The sequence below is a fragment of the Harpia harpyja genome, chromosome 23 (genome assembly GCF_026419915.1).
Source record: "Harpia harpyja isolate bHarHar1 chromosome 23, bHarHar1 primary haplotype, whole genome shotgun sequence".
NCBI classification, from domain to species: Eukaryota; Metazoa; Chordata; class Aves; order Accipitriformes; family Accipitridae; genus Harpia; species Harpia harpyja.
This window is the reverse complement of record NC_068962.1, coordinates 11,732,110-11,756,095: the sequence shown is the minus strand read 5'-3', so window position 1 is coordinate 11,756,095 and position 23,986 is coordinate 11,732,110. Positions and strand designations below refer to the sequence as shown.

Sequence of the window (23,986 nt, the reverse complement as noted above, 5' to 3'; positions counted from 1 at the left end):
CAGAAATATAGAGATTTACTATACTAGATTAAACCTATATTCCATCTAGTTTAATAGAGGTTAGTACCCATCCAATACCGTATATAATGTCTGGCAGTATTTGGAATCAGATGCTTCAAATAGGCATGCAAGAAATCCTAAACCAGCTTGTTGTGGATTAATCTGTCATACAGGAAATTACTCCTAACCCTTTTACTGCTGACAGTTTGATAAGCGTGCAACGGAATGAGACTTTGTAGCTTTCCAAGGGTAGTGAAGGTAGTTTCAGAAGAGAGTGTGGGAGAAGACCGTTGAGGTCACATTGCAATTCACTTCCCAAAGGGTACATCTGACATCTCTCTGTTTACACAAAAAACTTTTTTTTCCTCTCTCTCATGTCTCGGGAGAGGGAGGTTCTTGGTTGCGTATGCCTAGAACATAATCAAAGAAACTTGTTAAAATATAACCTCAGAAGAATTTACAGAGATTGATATTAACATAAGTTAAAAATTGTTTCTGATAGGCTCCCAAGGTACAATTTCCTTTTACATTTTCAGTACTAGTTTCCATTACAAGTGGAAGTGGTGGGCTCAAAATATAGCCAATTAAGTTTTGTACAGCATCATTAGGCTGCAAGACACAATAAGATCAACAGGTGTGCTAAAAAGCAGTCCTTTATACTCTATGCTATTATAATGAATTTCCTTACACAAATCTTTTTAACAGTCCTGTCTTCTAACAAGACAGCCATTTTAAATTAAAATTTCTATCACTCCTAAACAGTTGTGACTTATGAAAAAAAACTGAAAAGAATTGGTTATTATTCACTCCAGCTATGCTGAATGAATAGATTTATTTGCTTTTGCTGGAGTGTTGAGCAGTTGAAGTTACACTCTGCAAACTGAACCACTTCCTTAGCCCATTAGATAGATGCAGAGTATCAGGATGTATAAATGCATTCTATCAAATATTTATTTTGCACTGTAATTAACGTTCTTTGTTGCCTTTTTTGTTGTTGTTCTAAAAGGACAGTCTCTGCATCAAGGACTGTCTGAAGTCTTGTGTTGTCTAACTGCGCTGACCCATTCCCTTATGTGTAGGTAGAACAAGTGCTGAAGAGGAGGCATGTTTGCTGGTGAAGTTACACTGTCTTCTGAAATTGGGTAATGCAGGCTGACAAAAGCTGTTTCCATTAGGATAATGGCATACCTTTAAAGTTTTGCTGACGTGTGCAAGGCAGAGATCTGCTGGCATAGCTATGACCTCAGTTAGATAAGCAAAACGAAATAAAGAGAACAGAGGAAGGAAAGGACAGTTGATGAGAAGAAGGGGAGTTAAAAATAAGAAAGGGTTTTGCTGCATACCAAGAGAATTACAAAGGTGGAGGAGGAGATTTTCCAAAGGCATGAATGATAGCTAAGTGTCTAAATTTCACTTTCTGCTTCTGAAAATCTCTTATTAATATTGCACAGAGACTGAGGTGAGAGAGAGGGGAAGAACAGAGAACAGGAGAGAGAATGTCTGGAGGAGGGATCTAAAGAGATTGGCTGAAGATGGTTAATGAAGCAGAGAAATGTGATTCTTGGGGTAGCATGAGCCACACACGAGGATAAGGAAAAGGAGAACGAAACAACAGCCATGAGCAAAGAGAACAGATGAGGCTAAAACCACCAAATAAGTAGAAGAAGAAACTTAGCCTTCAAAAAAGTTACAAGTACTTTATTTAAAAAGAAACAGACGTTAATGCAGGTTGTGCTGGGATATCAGGTGATGACAAGGAGAGTGTGTGTGTCGTAGATGCTGCTGCAATGCACCACAGGGTGCTGGTTCTGATTATCCAAACTGAAAGCCTGTTACAACACGTCATGGCTTCCACTGAGGTTACGCATGTAGATGTCGGGTGTTAATGCAGCCCTAAATGCCTTTTAGGCTAGTATGTATATTTCAACATAATTCACAACCTTTATTATTGACCAGATTCTCATTTCACAGCAGGTATCACTTGCCCGTTTTGTCACAAGAGGGCTTGTCACAAGAAGTGTGAGTAGGCTTCAAAAGAAAGAAGCAAACTTCACCTACTCTACCACCGTTGCCTGTCAGATAGAATTAAATAGAGAAATACTCAATTGTCATGTTTCTAACCACTGCTCTAAATGCTAGGCAATAATCACCCTTGGTAAGCAGAATATGGATACCTAAGACCCCAGTATCCATTATTTCCATGCTGTCTTACAACTGGTTTTGTAACAAGGCAAAGTGTGTGCTGTTCTCTTCCTGTGTAGACTAGATTCAGAAACTACTGCTGCTAATACTAAACTGAGCTGTAAAGTGGCTGTACTGTAGATCTAAAAGTTCTTGATTCAAGCATTGCAAAGGACCCAGTATAATACGTAATGATCATATAACTAGAGGTTCTTCTTATACTAGATAAAAAAGTAGAAATATAAAGGCTTCAGGAAAATCTTTTGAGTTTGAGATGATAACTTCAGTGTTCTTGTGGTGCAGCCGCTGGTAAGTTCCCTCTGAAGTGAGCTCTGACCAGAAGACTTAATGCTGTAGGGCAGTTGTCGTCAGCTGCAGTGTCTCACCTCATAGGTCCCCACTTTGAATCCAGTCCACTCTGTCAGCAGAAAAAGCTGCTGTGTTGAGCTATTCCCATGTCACAGGCAACATGCATTTCTTGAAGTGTTGTGCCATCACAGCTTGCTTGGTGAAATTGCACTAAGGGGCTACATCACCTCCCTGAGTTTTATTCCTTAAACTGTCCCCTGCTAATGATAAACTCATGGGACTGGAATGTGGGATAAATAAATAACTAGTGAAGCAATCACTGAGCTTTAGTCAGGAATCTGCAAACACAAAGAATAAGAAATGTTTGAGCGAGAGAGGTAAAGAATACTTGTTGAATCCAAACTAACCGAAAAAGCATCTTTATGATACACGTTTTGACTAAAGTTTTACCTTGTGTGCAGGCAAAGGCATCCCAGTGCTTCAGCCCTTGTGATCCTTTGATCCTTTCCTTCTCCTTCTACTAAAGTTACAGCCTCCAATTTGTTCCCATTAGCAACATACACTGTCAGCCAGTGCCTGGCTGATATTGCAGTTTTTTGCTCTTTAGCATTTCTTCTACAAGAGCCGACAGTGTTTCAGAGAGATGACACTCTCCCTCTTTGGAGACAGCCAGCTGCCACTATGTTTTCTTCTCTCCCAGTGGTGTATTTTGGCAGTAGATTTCCTTTGCAGCTGTGACTACAATTTGCATTTGGAGAGTATTGGTTTAGAAAGAGAAGGTATTTAACAGAGCTAACAATTATTGTTTTCAAATGGTTGGAAAGGTGATGAAAATTCCAGTCAGTGCTTGTGCTTGTGGATTAAAAACAAATATCACTCGTTGCCATAAATGCTGCCTCTCTCTCCGACTGTGACAGCTGATAATGGCTGAAACACAGATGCCACATTAGCCCAGGTTTCAATAGAAAGAGACTTTCGGTGGGGACTTAATTCTGAACCTGGCTCCAGGTTTGTTGAACTCTTCAAGGAAAGCCGGACTCTGTGTGTGTAGCATAAGGGAGCTGCACTTGTTCCTAACTTCTGAGGAGATGCCTTGGCTTTTTGTTCTTTAGGTGCTCTGTGAACTTGAAACTGTTGGTTTTGTAAAGGACAGAAGACAAGAACAAAGTGCTACTTAGTGTGTATTAAAAGAATTAGCTAATACACTTTTCCATTTACAGAAAAAGGGGGGGTTTTTTGTCTAGGTTTAAACAATTTTAAATTATCCTATTTGGTTTTTGGCAGCAAAAATATGAACAGAATGAAGTTCAAAACTATGTTGTTTCAAGCTTTTATCTATGTTTTTGCTAGCAATTAATAATAAACAAACAAGAATTACAGGCTTATAATTAAAAGTTTAGTAGTTGCTGCTTGGTTTAAAATGACCTTGAAGTGGTATTCTTCTTTTCATCTTTCTTTTCTCTTTGCTAATGTACATTTCACCTGGGCTAATTCCCCTTTTTTTCTCCAAGGGCTTTGTTGAAGTGAAGGCAAAACTTTGACTTTCTTCTCTTCATATTTATGATAATCTTGTCATATTCTTAACATTTTACTGCATCCACTTTGATTCCATTGTGAATGTCCCTTATGCTCTAAGTCCAATTTTCTGCTTTTACCTCACAGTGCTTAAACTATCCATTCTATTCTGCTCTGTTTTCATCAAGAACCAGCCCTTAGCAACTAGATAACAGCCTGATAGTGAAGATTTCTTCTTTTCACACGCTATAATACAGCTTTTCTCTTCCAAAGAGATTTCTGGAGCTCATCAAATGCCCGTGCTACAGAACAATGCATCCGTGTGCTTTCTCTCAAATATCTTCTCTCTTCACAGAACTTTGAAATGCTAACTTATTTATTACTCTCTTCTAAAGAGAAAGCAAACAATTTCATCAATAACATTGAATCGTTTTGTGCTCCCTTTTTATAATGTAGGTATAATCTCTGGAAAGCTCTTAGCTGCAAGTTTTTTAGAGCAAGCGAAGGATTTCTTTAATAATTGGTGGTACACTCATTACAGAGGACCACGCTCTTGAAGTAGCGCTGGCATTATTATTTGATTCCAGTCCTGTGTTTACATGCTTTCATGAAGACAAAATGCCCATGCCCCAAAGCAGAAACACATGCACCGAAAGGGTCTTAAAGGTCATGCTAATCTCCCTACATCCTGCTTCTGTTTTGGCTCAGTATCCTCATCCTTTTCCAGAGCAATACACTTTGATTTACAGATTGCAGAGGGCAAAAAAACAGCTACCAGAGGCTGGAAATGAAGTTAAAATTATCACTTGTCTGTCCTGGCCACTTCCTCCTCTTGAGCACATAGAGCAGCAGAGAGCATGAACCTCTGCCTTATGTCATCCTCCTTGTAGGCCAAGTTTACCAGCCAAGCAGTGGTAGCACACGACCTTGGAGGATGGGTATCTTTACTGCTGAAGCTCCCCAACTGCAAGTCTGCTATGCCACACAGTGCTCAGCAGGCCACAGATCGCATAATAGTAAAAATGATCCTTTTTTCAGCTAGAAGTTTGAGAAAGATGCATAGTTGTACAGCAGCTATGGTGACCTAAAAAAGTGGGAACTGAACGCATAACTAGTTGTCTTTGTTCTGTGCTCTGTGACAATAGGTAATCTTAATTTTCTATGCACATATGATCAGTAAGTTTTTTGATTTAGTTTTTAAATGGATCATGGTTATAGGTTAGGGTTTGTGACCATTAAATGTATATAGAGCTTTGCAATAGACAAAATAGGGGAGAAAAAAGAAAACTGAACAAACAAAAAAAGCGTTATCACATTGAAGCATTCAATTAGAGAACATGATCATCAAAGAAAATAAGATCTGAAACAGAACAGATTTTTTAAAATTATATCAATATCTATACAAAGTAGAACACTAAGCTTCTCTCATGTTCATTTGCTCACTTAAAATTGTTGTTTTTCTGCATGAATGTTAACCGTATAGCACTTTGCGTACGCACAGCCCTTCTTCTGATGTCCAGTTGGACAATAAGCTCAATCAGCTAAACCTACAGGAAAACTTAGGGTATGTGACAATGTGCACTAAGGCGTTTAACCGCTAGAGATGTAACTGCAATAGCAGTACCTGCTGCACTGGGCTAAAAAAAAAAAAAAATACAATCTGTAACCATCCTGTAGCCAATGAGGTGTTCAGGGCAGTCCAAGTTTAATTACCAGTAGGTTAAGTAAAATTTGCTCAAGTTTCCTTGCACAAATTTGAAAAACTGAATTATCCTTCTTACAGGCTTTTGATGAACAGTTCCCCCAACAAGCACTGAGTCAATGGTTTAAAACAAAGAGCACTGTACTGGGCAGAAGGAAGAAGTGTTCAGAACAAAATTGGGAAAGCCAGCAATAGCAATAAATCAGCCATGCCTATTAAGTAGGATTTCTGTCTCCCCAGGTTGTTTTGGCAAAAGCGCTAACCTTAGTTGCCCTCCTGCAGCAGTAAGTGGCTAATGAGGCAGAATGGTCTATCAATCACTGCCTCAGTCAGAATGCTACTGCAGACTGTTGTCCAAATTTAGGGTAGATCCCTCCCTCAGTCTAAAAGGGCATGATGCTCTGGGACTTTACCTGCCGTCCTAGATGAGGCACTCAGGACTGCTTTCAGAATTCAGCCCAGGCATCTTAGTTGGCCTCAGTCCACCAAGTTTCTTTCAAAGCTGTGCTGAACTTCCAGATGGAAGTGGGGAATATTCATGACCCAGAAGGGTCATACCATCAGACAGAGACACCAGACCGCTTTTGTCATCCTATTTATACAAGCAGAGCAAATCCAGGTTGTGGATTTGATTAGAGGATCCCTGATGCCGTGCATATAAATACCCCTACTCTCTACAACCTTGGGCTGTATCATTGCTTTAGACCAAGCTTCCCTATATATCCGGAAGATGTGAGTACCTCAAAACGGGTTGCTCAGCAGCCAGCGTGCTGAGTGAGAATCTGCCTAATCAGCAGGGTATGCAAAAAACAAGAGTGACTCAAATCCTGCTCCTCCTCCGAACTGTCTCCAGCACCTTCCTCCAGGTGATGTTTGCGTCCTCTCCTGAAGGTGGGCATGCAAGTCTTTTTTTTCAAAAGCTGAACAGTGATGACTCTTCCCTTTCAGAGAAGCACAAATTAATAGAGGCCACAACATTATTGTATGCAAAACTCAGTGATGGGAGAACTCACTCAATGAAGGTGATCTTAGGCTAAGGTCTGTGATCTATCCAAAGGAATTCAAAGCCGTGTCACATGAGCTTTCTCTGGTCTAGAGAAGAGATGGAAACATGGCCACACCAAGCATTTCCGTGTGCAGAAAACCTGAAAGTTTTAAACTTGTGAAAAACCCTAAATTACCATTCAGTCCTTAACTTTATTTAAACAAAAAATATCCAAGTATTTTTCTTTTTTCCTTTGGTTTTGTTACTTCCTCATCATTATTCTGAAGTTGTTTTCTCTAGTATTGCTCATGTGTGAGTTGGATACAACATTCTCGTGAATGGGATCCTTGCTAAATTGTTCGTCTGCAGAAATAATTGCAGTACAAGAAATAGTTGTACTAACAGCAGAAAGTAGTGCTTATACTAATACTTTATAACTGCCTAATTTTACAGTTATCAGTTGTTAAAATAGTTTCAGATATGTGTAAGGGCATCTTTTAAAAAGATGGCTTTCTAAAACACTGTAGGGAATGCATGATTATTAATCTCAAATTAGGATCTATTTTTTTTTCCTTTCAGTAGAAAAATGTTACAAGTTAGGAATTAATTGTCATGTAATTGATTGATAATTTTCCTTCCTGCTGTGTGTGGAAAGCTATTGGATGATGGCATATCATTCTCAACAGGAGGAAAAAGTATCAGTCATTATGGGACAATTAGTTCCAATTTCCACTATTTTTCTTCCATGTGCTGATAAGATTGCCTTCATAGTGTAAGTAAAATAATTAACCATAAATATCAAATAATTTTTTTAATTTTTATTTTTAACTTAAAAAACAAATTTATATGCAGATGCTTCCTGCACCCCCATGTTCTTCTTTCCTGGACTGGTGACATTCATGAAACAGTAATTTTCACGTAGCTGCAATTAACAGAACCTGTCACAGTCAATCAGCTTACGTTCATGGTTTTGCAGCGTTGTTCCTGATTTCAGTGCTGATATGATGTGGCTGAAGAAAACCCTGAAAAATCTTTTTATCAACATCACAATTTATGAAAATTGTGTATTTCCCCACAAACCCACCATCTGTTTACAAGAAAATTCTTGGACTTAAACTGTCATTTTTTGCTTTATTGACAGTGAAATCACAATACTTGGTTAGTCACCTTATAGCAAGCATAGTAGCATATCATAAATGCACATGTGGGAGGAATATACTTATGATGTATATATACAGAGATATGTTACAGTGTATACGCAGGTACTTTACATGTATCTGATTGATATCTGTGTGATGAACTACTGAGATTTTTTTAAAACTAGAAGGTATCCACCTGAAAAGTCTGAATCTTTTATTGCACAGAATTTGCAAAGCTTGATGTACAAAATTCACTCACATGTGAGTATTTTTCCCATTAGTATACTTGGGTGACGCACCTTAAAGCTTTAATGCCAAATACCAACTGTTTACATTTTTCTAAATGCCAGCCATGTAATTTTATCATAGGATCTGAAAAAACTAGCTGAGCTGTTTCCTTCTCCCTCCTACCACCAAGTAATGCAGCCCAAATTTCATGTGATTGGCTACAAGGATATAATCCCATGCCTTCAGCTGTAACTGTGGAATCTGCAGTAGGTTCTCAAAGGTATAATCAACTGGTCTTTGAAATTTTAGTTTATAACTGCATTCATGATGCGGAGGAGGAATACAATCTTACTGTGTTCTTGTTTTCTCAGCTTTTTGGTACTGCAGATGTAACAGGGAAAAAAACACTCCATGGTGAAGTTGGAATGTGGTACTCATTAAATTCAGCATATATGACTGAATATACATAGAGAGCAGATCTTTTTCAGAAAGAAGGTGCCATTTTTATATAGTCACTTGTCAGAGTAGAATCACACTCTGAGGTGCCAATTATTTCACAACCTAAGTCCAAGACTTAACTAATCTGTGAGGTAGCAGTGAATTGCACATCTCAGCTCCCCATATTTGGTTCCTTAGTGCATGTACTATCCTGCTTGTTCCTAATTAATTTTACTAACCCCATGGTTACTGAGTGCAGAAATTGGGACACATAGGAAATCTCAATAGAAGGAAAATTCAAAGGGGAAATAGTGAATTTAGAGCTATGACCTACAGATACCAAAACAAGAATATTAATAGCGTTTCTCCATATTATTATACAATTTCTGTTGTGTTGTTCCTTATGAATTTTACCACATCATAGTTAATCTCTATGGCACTTTGCTAGTTCATAGGCATTATTGGAGCCATTGATTGGACAGGAGCCAAATATGTGAATATAAATTGATTTTATGCAATGTACACAACAAGGAACTTATTGATATAAAGGGCTTCATTATTTGTAGGATTACTCTAAAATGATTTTGGAACAGCAAGAATTCTCTGTGGACTGTATTAGAATTTCATGCTTAAATGCAGTTGAACACTAATTTTTATCTGAATTCTTTTGTCTTACACTGCTGTATAAAGGAAGTCTGGAAGTAAGTATCAGGGGAGTAGAAATGCAGATTACAGCTTCAGGAAACAAAATGCAAGCATGAAAGATGACAGAATGGTCATGTGGAAGGAAATTACTGTAGTTTCTTTCTTTCTCTTATTCCTATTCATAACTAGCTATTATCAAGGACCTCAGTCATTTTGAAGCAGCATTTGCGGTAGTAGAGGAAGACAGAGGGGTTAAATTATACATATTCTGATGCTTTGACAGTTTTGGTAACCTCACTGCTGCTGAAACATGACAACAATGTCAACATCCAGAGAGACAGGGCTGTCTCTAGCCCGGTTACCTCTAAAAATCAAAAGAAATACATGACTAAGAAATATTGTATACTTAGGGGAAAATAAGAGTTTCAGAACACGGTCAGGGAAACAGGCATTTATATAGTGAATCTGTGCAAGGGACTCACCACTCTTGCCTTACTGCAGTGCTCTTTGCTCTTGATTTTTATGTTTCTCTGTAAGCTGCTGTGACTCCTCTGGCTCCTGTATGCACTTCTGCATTGCAGGAGCAGAAGTCTGAAGAACAGTCAAAAAATTATGGCTTTTAGCTGATAAGAAAATAGTGTTGGCCTCACTTCTCATTTAAATTAACAGCAGTCATATCAACAGCTTAAGGAGTGAGTCTGAAAATATCATTTTGCATAGCTTGGTACTGCAAAATATACAGTGATTAGCTGTTCATAGATTACATATCAGACTGAAGTTCTTTCTGAAAAAGCAAGCCAAAGTTTCTCTTGGACAGTCTCTGCAGCGTAAGATATTTCGGAGCCCTATATGTTGAACAGTTCTGCCGTGTTTAATAATGGGTGACCAGGAAGCTGAAAGATAAACATGTAGATTGTGCCATGTGCTGAGGAATTTGTCTTTCTCCAATGTTTACAGTGGCCATATCCCTTCCAAAATAGTCAGATGGTTTGCTGTCCACTGAGCAGATCATTTTCTGGACATTATATGGTTAGCTTTGAAACATGCTTAGAGATTAGATTGTATGTTGTAATGATTTCAATTACATAAAGTATGTTTATTGTGACAGAGAACTGTGAACTATTCTATGCTTATTCTACGTATATTCTATGTTTATTAGCTATACAGTGAATTAAAAAAGTGAACTAGGTTAAGAAGAGCACACAAAGATTTGGATATGATTTGGATATAACTCATACTCAGATAATAGGTGTCCACTGTGACTATTAGACTGGAAATCTTACAATATTTCATTTTCTCATGACGATGAATTTGGATTTGGCCATCGAGTTAGTGTCTTTCAGTTGTTCTTCTAAAAATATTTGTTCGTATTTTAAGCAAATTCTGGAGACTGATACTGAGCTAATGTCTAATAATGGGAAGATTTGTTGCCTGGTCCAGGACTGTGCTGTAGATAACTCAGTCTAACTAGCTGTTGGTTCCCAAACCTAACAGTTTTGACTAACTGTCAAAAAATATTTCTGCCAAGCTCTCCTCCTCTCTGCTACCTTGGAGTTGCAGCACTTCTGCCTGACTTGGTACATGACTGCTGTCCTGCCCCCACACTTGCTTAAACTTGGGCTCAGACATGCCACCCTCCCTGTATGTGGGGTCCTCATCCCTACTGACTCACTACCTTTTGGTCCTCTTCCTATCTGCAATATCGTGTTCCTCCATCCTGCTCCAGGACCAACGATACTCCTTTGACAGGATGCACTGGCATAGTAATTTTTAAACCTGAGCAATAAAGTAGCTGTGGGCTTTGGGGGAGAGATTTAGGTGTTTTATCTTGTTCATTCAGTCAAGCCGATGAAACTATTGGCTTGGTATTAGTAGCAAGCATTGGAAAACAGTTTTAAAGAGTTAATGTACAGCTGGCATCTAGAAAGCATCAATTGATGTTTCACATATGGCAGCAGGAGAAATGTCTCTCCTCCACTAAAAGAGGTGCAGGGGTGATTCTGTGGGGGTTTGCTGGGACATTTCTTGTGCATCAGTAGCAGCACAGACAGGACACCTGAATTCCCCCACCAAGGTTCTTCATCAGAACTTTTTTCCCCATGAAACGTTGAGCCTTTCATGTACCTTCTCTAAAGCAGTACTCAATCTGGATTGCATTGTAAGCCTTTGTGGTAGTGGTGAAAAGGCTGTTTTGATATGACATCTTTACCGTGACCTTCCATTCTTCTGAAAATGTAGTTACAGGCCCATCTTTATAAAAAGCCAAGAAAGTCTCTTTTTCTGAGCTTGTCTTTTAAAATAAATGTCCATTACTGAAGCTAGAAAGATAGTATATTTCATTAATAGGAAGATGAATGAGTAAAAAATGTATTATTAACATCCCAGAATACTTAAGTCTAGGAAGAGATCATGTATTGTAGATATCTTTAGACATTCTGGTAATGTTCCCATCTTCTTAATGATGAATTAATTTCATCAAAAACAGTCTAATGGAATAGGGTAAATTTTCAATGTGGTGTCAAACCTTTCTCTGGTAACTCTGCATACTTGCCCTGGCCATATCAGCACTGAAAGCTAATAGTTTCTTTCTTTTTCAGTGCCCAGGACCTGTAAACAAAAATGACAGAGGAACACAACTGATGTTAACGTCTGATTTTTTTTCTTTCTTGGATAAGTTTTGTGATTACATTCCAAGCTGGATGTAACTGCTGAGGTGAACATGTTTGGGATGCTGAAAAGATAAGCTGTCCAGGAAATAGCATTTAAGAATATAGTTTCCAATTTACAACTTTGCAGGCTTATTGAGGTACAGTGACCGGCTCTACTACAGTTACAGCATTAAACATTGAAAGAATGGTGACACTTACTTCTGAAAACTTATACAGTTACTCATAGTAACACTATATTTGTATGTTTTGAATAATTCCATTAATTTTAATTTTTAATATGGAAGAAAAAATTGAGAAAGGTAAAAGGACACCTTCCAGAAAATTTCTCGTTGGAAGGGAATGACTTGGTCAGCATGGGATGTCTGACCTGTTTGCTGTCTCACTCCACCCAGTTTGTATTCATCAGATAAGAGGAGGAATGAGCAAAATTAAATTGTCTGAAATCCACCATGCAGAAGGAATGTCACTGATTTTATTTCCATGAGATTAAGTATTTACTAAGTCCTTTAGTAGCTGCTATGGTATACCTGCTGTAATTCTGTAATTTAACCAGATAGAAACCATACAAATTTGCTTTGCTGCCCTTTGGGGGTTTTTTTTTTGGTTTTTTTTTTTTTGGTAAGTCTATCATAAATCTCCCCATGATTTGCCATAAGATGATACACTACTCTGAGTTTTGCTCGCATTCCAAATCCTGAAAATCCCCCTTTCATGTGAATCACTGTGAACATCCCACAGTGTTCTCATTAATTTTCTGAGTATTCAGTTTATTTTTAAAAAAACATTTAAAACAAGTAAAATTTTCCCATGGTATTAGTCCCCCCAAGTTGTCCACGTCTTACTTTGGATATACCAGAATGTTTGCAAAGAGAGGGTGTTGCCCTTGGAACACATTCTTTCAGCTCTGATTTCCAGAGTCTATTCCATGCTCTGTAATCATCCATACCAGAACTCTTACTCCTCTTCTTTACTCCTCTCTTAAGAGTCATTGCTACTTTACTACTCCTTTAAGAGGTGCTTTCCAATGGGACTCTCACCATCAGGATCCATACCAGCATACTAAGGCAGTCAGCCAATACTTTGTACCTCCATAAGGAAATCTCTTGCTTCTTACGAATCTCCAGAGCGCATTTGTATATTACTCAGATGCTTCATTTTCAGAGGAAATTATGTAGAAATTTTGTAGAAGTTTGAGCTGATACTCATTTTTGTCAGATTTTGTCTTTCATAGGGAACAGTAAGGCTCTTAAACCCTTGACCTCCTCAAGGGTTCAAATCATCATCTCTGGATTTTCACTGAACACTTGCCTACTTCTGTATAGAGACAACAAGCATTACTTCAAAGTATTACATGTATTTGTTCATTGTTTTGTTTTACATGTCTTATAATGATTATATGGCACTAGTATGGATGGGCAGTGGTATACCAAAGAATTGGCATGCTCGGGGAATATAGTCTATGCTGTGTTTTATAGAAGCCTGTAAATGAAATTGTACTTTTATTTATGACTTACAAATGTACTCTTATTTATGACTGCATGTTGCACATGAAACATGTAGAGTTTCATACCTAGCACTATAATCATTTTAGTGAACACTGAACTGGAAATCATAATTGAATTCTATGACATTTCATTTTTTAACCTATAAGAAATTTTTGCTTGCAACTACCATTTCATAAATGGCAGAGAATCTGCTAGTATTTTGTAGATCTTTACCTTCAGTGATGCACTGCAGCATTAAAGTAACCTTTTTTTGTAAAAGGCCAATTTAAATCTAATTATTCAATACTCACAGTCTCTAATAATACCACAGTGTTTATACCATTATTGTGGAGAGCTGCAGCATTACAATAATAGAAGCCATCAGATGTTATCTCTATAAGTGGGCATGTGCTCTTCAGAAAATTCTTTACTGCAGAAAGCTTTTTCTGAGACAAGATTCTTTTTCAGCCCCTTCACACCTATTTAAAATATCAAGATAGTGTCATTGGCGTGTAAAGGTCGAAGGCTCTGTAGCGAGTCTCAAAGCATTTGTGCATGCCTCATTAGATGCAGTGACCTCCAACTGCACTAGCACTCTACTGAGGATTGTTCCTGGAGTTCAGAGGAATACTCTGTTTTGTTATTTTTCCCTTCTTTTAAATAAATGAAAGTGTAACGCTTCAAATTTGTTCTCCTAATACAGTTTCAAAATATAGCTCCAAAACTGGAAGCAAATAAATTACATTTGCCTTAATTTTTAATTAGCTGAAAGTCATCACTGCAAATTGTGTCTTCCATTACAAAATAAAATAGTCAACTGCCAGGCCTGAAATAATTAAGCAATATATTATAATTAAGCAATTTAATTTTGATTTAATTATGATATATCATACAACTTTTCTTCTGATTTAACTGACATTCATTGACAAAATGCTATAATATAAAACAGCACTAGTGTTTACAGCTGATGTCTCTGCATGTTTTGCTTCATAGTATTTGGCATTCATCAGAGCATATGGAAAAAGTCTTCTAGTCTGGAATAGCTGGCACGTTATTTCATACTACCCAAATTATGCACTACGTGTTTTTCCCAATTGTTATTTTGGGATGCAAGTGGGGAAATCTTCACAGACATCGGACTTGAGCCAAAGTTCATGGATATTAACTGGAATCTTTCCATTGACTTGGTCTGCTTTAGATAGTGAATTGCTTCCATGTTGTTATAGGCAAATAGATAAGACTACATGCTTATGAAATATTTATGGAGCTGTATCATATATATATTCTGTGTCAACATCAACATGATTTTATATTAGGCTAGAGACTGTGACGGCAGAGGCAGAAGCGATGGGCAGGCAGGGAATACTACTTCGTTCAGCGCTGCATTGATAAAATTGCTGCAAGGTATCCACCAAATTTCTTCTTCAGAACAAAGCTATCCCCTTATTTAGTTAAAGTCTTTTTCATCAGATGACAGTGTTGGAGAATGGTTTCTATTCCAGACTACACTTGTGTGCAAACTCCTGTTTACTGACAAGTATGGTGAGGGTGATTTCAAAAGGTTCATTCTGCCTGCGGGCAGGTCTGCGCCTGCAGGTCTTCATGACTGTGGGCTCGTAGAAGTGAAGTTGAAGGACGAAAAGCCAATTCTCTTCTTGATTTAGTGATTTGAGCACTCTCGGCAACATCCATGAAAACAGTCACGTAAGGCAGGGAAGCTCATGATTCATCGTATTGCATGCAGTCAGATGCTCTTATACCCCTTTAATTTTGATGTGTTGCCTTTTTTCCTGTGGTGATGTTTAAATTTCTCAGCAAAAGGTCAAAGGCCAAATGTCTTTCGGGGCTGAGAGCAATTGTACACTCAGAGCAATAATGAATGTTTGTTCTCTCTCAAACCCTTTCTCCCTCTGGTTTTCTGAAGAAGAACAGAATAATTATTCAGATCGGTGATATTTAGAATGCGGCAGAAAATCAGAACAATGTGTTCAAAACCAATAAAAACATATCAGCCAGCCTTCTTGTGATATTGAAATTGCTTTGTGCATGTCATCTCACCTTCACCCCACTGGCCTAAAATTCTTTGCTTTGTAATGTACGCTCAAGTAAAGGTTTTGCAAAATGCCTGTTAAACAACATGAATTAAAAATATGCTGATGTGGGATTATGTTTGTGACAGCCTCTCAGATATTTCAGTATGGCTGCATTTAGATACCCTGTAGGTGTCGTAGCTTCATGAATACACCAATGAGACATCTGAATAATTTAAGAGAATATTGTCAGTAGCAAATGTCACACAAAATAACTGGAAGTAAAATTACCTTCAATAAGTGAAGATAAAAATGGATGTAAATCAATTTCTGTTTAATATACAACTTGCTTAAGTAGGAAAGAATAGGTTATTACTTTGACAAGAAATCTTGAAGTGTTTTTACTATATTCTTATCACTTCATTTATTTTATATAGAAACTTTGGCTATGATCCACACCTCTGTAACTCTCACAGAAAAATAGTTCTGTAAATACACTGTGAAATTTGCACATGGGGAGCAGTTATTACCCAATTTGCTTATACTTTCAAAATTGAAGAGCAAAACGTAAATCTGCATGAGAGTTTTACAGGAATTTTGAGGTTTCAAATTCAACAGTTCAAAATGCAACGTGGTTGGAGAAGAACTCTAAGCAATAAAATTATTCTGGCTGAAATTAACCCTGCAAAAGACTTTTCTCTCTTGTCTAATAAGTATTTTATGAAGAGCATGAAGCAATATGCTGATGCAGTCATATTTACCCAGTAAGCATGAGCACCAAGTGATATTGTGCCTATTTAGTCTTTTATCGATGAGAGACCCATTTCAATGATTTAAACATTATCTTTTGGGTTTTTTTATTCCAACAGCTTACCCAGGGGTTAAAATGGTGAGTGAAAGTCATCATGAGGCCCTGGCAGCACCGCCAGCTACCACAGTAGCAGCAGCCCCTCCAAGTAATGTCACCGAGCCAGCCAGTCCCGGAGGAGGGGGAGGAAAAGAAGATGCATTTTCTAAGTTAAAAGAGAAGTTCATGAATGAACTGAACAAAATTCCATGTAAGTAAAACTTGATTGATTGTAAAGCTTCTTTTGGTAGATTAGATTTAACTTGACATTTTCTTTGTCATTTATTTAGACAGCATACTAAATGCTTTCTAGTCAAAACGAGAAAAATCACAAGATAAACCTGGTTTAGTAAGCTTCTCAAAATTAATTGGAGTAGAAAAAACAGGGCCAAACTCATGCAATTTGAGTCTATTCTTGATATGACAGATCGTCTTGGTAATTTTTACTGATGAATTATTGCTGAATCATCAAAACTGGAATGACAGAACTTCACGGCGGCCATGGGACTAATAAGCAAAATATTTCCTACCAGTAACAGTTAGGGTTTCATGTTTATGACAAATGTGTGTGGGCATACTACTTTAAAGCAGAATTTGGCCAAAACTCATAAATATTGAGAAATAAGGAAACTGTGTATGTTTGGGGATTAGAAAATATAGAAAAAATGGGAAAACGGCTTTTTAACAAGGAAATAGCTGTAATACATCAGTAATGCGTGAAGATAGCCATGCTTTTCCCACTCAGTAATTCTGTTAGATCAGCCATTGAACGTTGTTTGTGGTGAGTTCCTGTACCTATGCAGAATACTTTAAAAGTACCAATGTATATTTCTGTGAAGTCAGTAGGGTTGAAGTCAGCAGGGTTCTTCTGGTCTGTGCTAGAAAGTGTTGACTCAAAGTTGAGGCCTCAATTTGTTCACATTTGTAAAAAAAATAAAAGCATTAGCTTTTTGCTGTTGTTTATCATAATGCTAGGGTTCTTGAACCTGTTTGGTATGTTTTAGTATGCATACACTGGTATTAAATATACAACAAATTCAACAGTGTCAAAGTTGTTTCATATAATAAAGAAAAAATCCTTTTTGTTACTGACAGAAAAATTACCTGATGATACAAGCAGATAGTTTTGGCACTTTTGTAGACATGAAGGTGAAGGCTGTGTGTGTATGTGTGTTTTAATAGCAGGCATTACAAAGTCATTCAGTCTTTAATAATTTTTACTTTAGAAGAATAAGTAAATGTAAAATATTTTCAGGGAAGTATTTTAACATGTGTAAGAGTTTTCATTTTTAGAAAGTTATCATTTGTGTAAAGAAATGTTGTGTGACTGATAAAGACAGATAACAAATTAGAATATTAATCGATTTTTTATCTCTGAAATGGATCTTGGCAATCTGGCAGATGCGGTTTTTGAAAAATTGATAGCAAACAGCTTTGCTCTGTCACTCGAAATTCTCACTTGCAAGAATAGAGGTGTTACAGTGGTAAGAAGTCCGTATGTCATTAGTTAGGTAATCTGCACAGTCCAGTGCAGACCATACTGAAATTAAATTACCTGATGATATCATGGGAAAAACAAAACTACAAGAAGAAAAAAAAGAGAGGAAAAAAGAAAAGACAAGACATTGAAGGAGAAACAGTCAGCATTTGAAACATTTGTCTTTTAATTTTTATCTCACCACGCTAGGTAAATGAGGTAGATGACACTTCTATGTAGATATTCTTTTATTTTTAAACTTTGATTTTAGCATAGCAGAGGTGTGAATGGTTTCCAAGATGAGGAACTCTGTAATTGGAAGGTCTAGGAAAAGGTCTGTAGATAGAGAGGAACTTTGAATGCACTGCTGCATACTTTTTTAAAACAAGTCCAATCTGGACAATCTTTCCAGATAGGACTGAATAAAAAATAAAAAAGTACCTACTATTACATGGCGAAAATGCTTACTGAGAAAAGTGTACTAGGCCGTAAGACAAGTCTTAGTTATTATGAAACACATCAGAGTATCTATAAAATATGGTATCTTATGCTGATAGTGAGACCAGAACATATTGCCCCCATTTTAGAAGTCTGGACTCTTATCCAAGATCATGCAGTAATTTTGTGGTGGAGTGGAGAAATGAACCTGGGATAGTCCCAGATCCCATGCCAATTGTCTGCTCTGCTTCTAGAGGCTGCAGATGTGATTGGATCTTCCCAGCATCTCCATCAAATACTGGGACTGTTTAACATGACATTCTGCTGTGTTTGTTTAGGCTTATTTAATTTGGCCATTTCAAGAAGAAAGTTGAGTGTTCATTATGCTACAAAGGGCTTGGGTGTGTGGGTTTTTTTAAAATATTTAAATATGGAATAGTGCCATTGACATGTTGGAGCATTTTATATCCCAAATAACTTTTGTTTTTCCCATTTTCCCCAATAACAAATCCTACATGAATGGACTGTAATTGACAGGTCTGTATGCGTTCAGTTTATGTCCACAGGGAGTTGTCAGCGAGGTGGTGTTAGCCTATTACAAAGCTGAGGGTTTAATTGTGGTAGAAAAATTGTCAGACCTTACCTCTTACAGCTGGTTGCAAATTTTTTGAGAATCAGTCTTAAAACAGAGCAGAATGTAAATTTGTTCCAACCAAATCATTGTTATAGTGCCTTTCTGGGAATTTCTTGCTGTGCGAGAGAGAATGTATATGGTAAACGGGCCCTATTGGGACAGCACAGATACTTGGGTCTAAGAACACTTCCAAGACCATGGACTAGGGTTTTCCTCTGGTACATTCAAACTGAAGACCTGACCCCTAGTCTTAACACATGGCAGAGTCATGCAAAGCTCAGTAGTTTGAAAGTCATTTGAAAGCTTTCAGTCATTTGAAAGCTCAGTAGTTACTGCGAGAGGATTTTTTTTTTTCAGTGCTCTGTAGTCTATGTGCAAGAGAGAAATAATTAAATGGTTTAGTTGCCTGTGCCTAAGATGTCTGCAGATGGAAAATAAGCCATCATGATTTAATGGATGTATAATAGGATAGAATATACCCATATTGTGAAAAAGTTCACCTGCAATCAACTTGGTTTGAGTGATAAAAAAGCTGAGCCGTAGTAGGGGCTAATTTATATATAGTCTTCTCTTTCTGGTTTTTCATAGAAATTACATAATATCAAGTCATGCTTATATAAAAAAACCCAACATTCAAATAGTGGAATACATGATGACAAAAATAAAGGTACAGCAAACTACATCCAGCTGAATAAATACTGTTCCTTCCATATGGCTTATAATAGAACAGTCATCTTTTTAAAAGAATATGTTTTGTAGAATACATAGAAGCCACAAGTTAAATAGTCTAGACATACTTAACTAACTAAAAATATCAGGATTCCCATTAAGATTTCACTTTGCAGAACTGCAAGATAGGGTCTGTGCAATTTAAATTATACTGATGTTTCCTCCTGTAATATATGCACCAGAGAAGTCTTATTTTGTCAAAAATGGATGAATTTAATAGAATGAGGATATAAAAGTTCCAAGAAGAAGGGAGGTCCCATTTGTATTAATATACATTTATTTCAAGAGCAGTGATGCAGTATGTAAACCCAGTTAAAGTTTTGATTGATACAAGCAGAAATTCTGGTTTTTTCATGGATTTTTATCTCTTCAAAGTAGAACATACTCCGCGTTTTGTGGCAGGAGAGTGTAGGCTTCCAAAAGCACACAAATCATTCAGAATGGTGATGTCTTAACATATATTTCACTCTGGATAAAGCAAGTGGGATCATTTTATTACAATGAGTCATACAATTAAAGTGCAAGAATCCTGTAAGGTTACTGAGGCATAACTGTGAAGAATTTTTTTCTCCGTTATGTAAATGCCTGCATTTTGGTTGTGAGTGGCTGATTTGCATAATCACAGTACAGTTGTTTTTCCATAACTGCACTGTGTATAAAAGTCACTCTGTCTTAATTGGTTCTTATACTTTCTATCCCAATTTATCTTTAATCTGCAGAATTTTTAAGCTGTTTACCAGAAGGGGAAAAAAGGTACCATCTCTGCTTTTACACTTCGCGTTTTAAATGTAGGAATTCCAACACTGAAGAAGGGGGTAAAACAAAGCAGATAAAATGGCACGTACACTTCTGAAAACAAAATTGCATTGGAAGACTTGATAAGACATACTGATTCTTTCCTTCCTCCCTCTCGCTGCTCTTCCATCTGGGCCTTGGTCTACAGGCTAGGAAAATATCTGCCATGCATTTACAGTAAGCGAGTTCTAGCAAAACTATGGAATTGCAAGACAGCAACAGCTTTTTGGGCGGAGGCTTTAAATGTCAAGATACCGATACTAACCATACAGCGTTAGTTTACTTAATAAGCATCTTTGTAAAAGGAAAGTGATTTTGATGTGTTTCCTAAGAGCACATTCCCATATGAACAGAAGATCTCATTCTGCCAACAAGGTAAATAAAACAGCACAAATCCAATAGCACTCCAGCATACATCTGACTGAATAATGATACGCTGTTAATGCTTCTGGTATAATCTTGAATAGCTGTAATAGCTGAATGCATTGAATCCAGGATACTGTCATTACCTCTTTAATGGGAAGTTATTGCATATTTCTAATGCTTTTTGCTGTCTTACATTGTAATTGGATAAAAAGTTACATTTCTATACCAACCTTACTCTGAAATGTTCGGCTGGCTTGCAACTCCATTTAGCCTCAGTAGCTGGTGCTCAAAACCCCTAAATTTGATTCATTGTGTACAACTGACTGATAATCCCCCAAACCAGGAGCTCTAAACTGTGTGATGATTCAGGCTAAAACCCGATGTTCTGTGCAGACTTGTTTCACAGTCTGTTTGCAGATATTCAGAGAAAGGTTTTTTTCCCTCTCCTTGGCTTAGTGAATAACTGTCAAAACAAAATGGGACTGGAGGCCGCAGAGGAAACTGTAATAAAAAATGTAAAAATAACTGTAAGACCCAGGTCTGTTTTAATTCTAAATAATAGCTTAGAAGCTGAAGTACAGAGTTATCTATATTTGCGTAAATTAGCAAATAAAATAATTCTGGATTTATGTGTTTAGCCATTTAAGTTAAAGCTTCAGCATTCAGCAGTCATCCTAGACACACCTCATAATTTCTTTCTCCCTGCTGGTCTCTGCTGTTCTGTCCTTCTGCCTTTTTTGACTGACCAGCTGAGGTTGTAGTAAGAGTTCTTACTACCCTCTATAACTGGCAGTAGAGTTCATTTCTTAGTTTTTCATTCTTATTTGGCATGAAGATTATCAAGGAGATATTACTGAATTTTGTCTATTATTAGAAAATTGAAGATTTTGTGCATGGGGTCTTTCTGAAACTTAATTTTTATAGAGCTGCCAGCTTGATCATTTGCAGAAAATAAATTCAGGCTGTTCATTTCACTGCTTCTCCTAATGGTTCCTGGAGTACAGGTGTCACTGGCACAGGGTGGAGAGGGCACATTCTTTTCTAAGTTCATAAAAAGGAAGCAAAATGCTGATAATAGAATGAATTCAGATTTCAAAACTGGATTAATAGAGACAGATAAATACCATAAAATCACAATAAAATTCTCAGCAATAGCTATTATTTATATTTCTATGGCACATACCCATGTTAGTCATTGCCTAAGATCTTCTTAGGTTAGCCAGAAAAAAATTTAGTTTCTGCTTCAGAGACCTTCCTGTCTAAATATAAGGCAAGTAATAGCTGCCTGCCTGCAGAAAATGAGGACTATGTGTATGTATGTTCGTGTATATATGTATATGTACACACATATATTTGTCAATACAATAAGCAGTGATCTCAGCTTAGGAGCAGTCCGACATTGGCAAACTCTATTTAGGTATCCTGGTAAACAGGACTTGTAAGGAGAGATTTAGAGGATAATAAAGAAAGAAGTTTCTTGATGTTCGGGAAAGTCCGAAGAACAGTGTTGGAGGAAGTGGGAAGGCATAAATTGAAGTCGTCTTGTATTCCCTTCCTGTCATCGAATCATTGGCAGTTGCTCATGCCAAACAAATACATGCAGCTTCACATTGGGGAAGAAACAGGGGAAATCAGAAATAAAGATTTATTTTGGAACATAGAACAAGTACAAGAAAGAGCTATTACAGTACAATAATAGAGGAGGGAAAATCATTATTTCTAAATATAGCAATTTAAATGCAAATTTCAGATGACTTTTTTTTCTTCCTGTCCCAGAGTTCAGTGATTACGTGAGAACTTCAGCATTATTTTTTTTCATTAAATAAAAGTTTCTAGATCACCTGCTAGTAGGGAAATCTTGAAAATACTGCCCACACACATCCAGAAGACATAAAAATCGTGAGACAAAGAAAAACAATTCAACTGTTATTTTATAAACTTATAATATGAAAATACCTTCATTATTTTTAGGGGTCCAGCATATTTTGAATGCTTGAAATTAGAGTCTTGAAAATACAGCTTTTAAATCCAAAGTATCTAAATAGATACTGAGGGGTGGAAGAATGGAAGTGAAAACTCATGAAGCAGAAGATGGATGAAAATCCTTGTCTGGAAGGAATAGCATGTGGTCTGAGATCCTACTGAATTACACTCTGTTGATATTTTAATGATTGATTCTGTCATTAAGAGAATTGTTACAATCCATGAGTTATTTTCATATGCCTTCTGATAGGCTCCCCTTAACACGTCCTGTACTTAAACGTTTGGATCCGTGACAGCTGCCAGTTTGATCCTCATACAGGACTGAGCTAGGAACCTCAGGCTGTTAGAAGTACGAGCTGTTCTAGCATGACCCAAAAGCGCTGCTGCAGACCGTAGCTGGATCCAGCACCGCCAAGCACACGTGTTTGCCAGGAGGTTACGCCTCTCCTCCGATCAAAGCAAGCTCAACTCATGCATTTGACACACTTAGGTCTGAGGGAGGACTCTGTTCCTATGCTGGCCATTATTTTGGCTCCTTGGACAAGCCGAGGAGGAAAGGAGAAATCAGAAGAGCAGACTCCTACAACTTGAACCAGAGCACCAGCTGCAGCACCCTCCATCACAGCACAGGAGAAGCCTGTCACATGCTAAACTCATGTCCTCTTCTGCGGCACCTTGAGAACGTACCGTCCCGTCTGAAGGGAAATACTGTCTCTTAGCCAGAAGCACACTGGGAGCATAACCTCAGTGTCAAACAGAATTATACATTATGGATTACATGTGTCTGAAACATCGTTTTCAGAAACAGCAGTTGGTTTTGAGTTGTATAATCTGAAAGAAGGGGAAGGAGAAGCAAGTTCTTCTGTAAAATACATGATGCTCAGAATATTTCAGCAAAATATATGAAAACAAAAAAACCCCATTCAGATTAACTTTTACAGCGATGGGGATGAAATTCATCTATAGCAGAAACAGGGCTGAGCACCTACCTTTGGTTTGGTGACAGCGTTTTAACAAGGGGTGCCAGAGTACCCCCAAGGGTGTCCTCTAGCACATCACTGTGATTATTATTTTATATGTTACAACAACTCTGGTAGGTATTTTATTGAACTATAGATACGTCAAGTTGTGCCAGTGCCTTATAAATTGAGTAGAGAATTCAATTTACAAGCAGAAAACTGAACATAGTTGCTGGCTTCCTTTCAGTACTGGGAATGTATCTTAAAATTTCATTACTTTGTGTGAGGGAAAGTGCACTAAAATTATGTTTACATGCATAAACTAAACACAATCTTTGCTAGTCTTTTTCAACTTACCTGCAGCTGAAGTATCTACAGAAATTACCCATTATCTGTTATAATTCAGTTTGTAATCTTGCTCTGAAAATGAGAC

At 37.4% G+C, this 23,986-nt stretch overlaps 1 protein-coding gene across 1 annotated transcript in view; it reads left to right on the top strand.

Moving 5' to 3' along the window:
- Positions 1 to 23,986, top strand: part of SYT1 (synaptotagmin 1) — a 362,353-nt gene that overhangs the window by 208,037 nt on the left and 130,330 nt on the right. Inside the window, 1 exon segment of the mRNA XM_052774545.1 lies at positions 16,195 to 16,383. Within this exon segment, the coding sequence (XP_052630505.1) occupies positions 16,195 to 16,383 (189 nt within the window).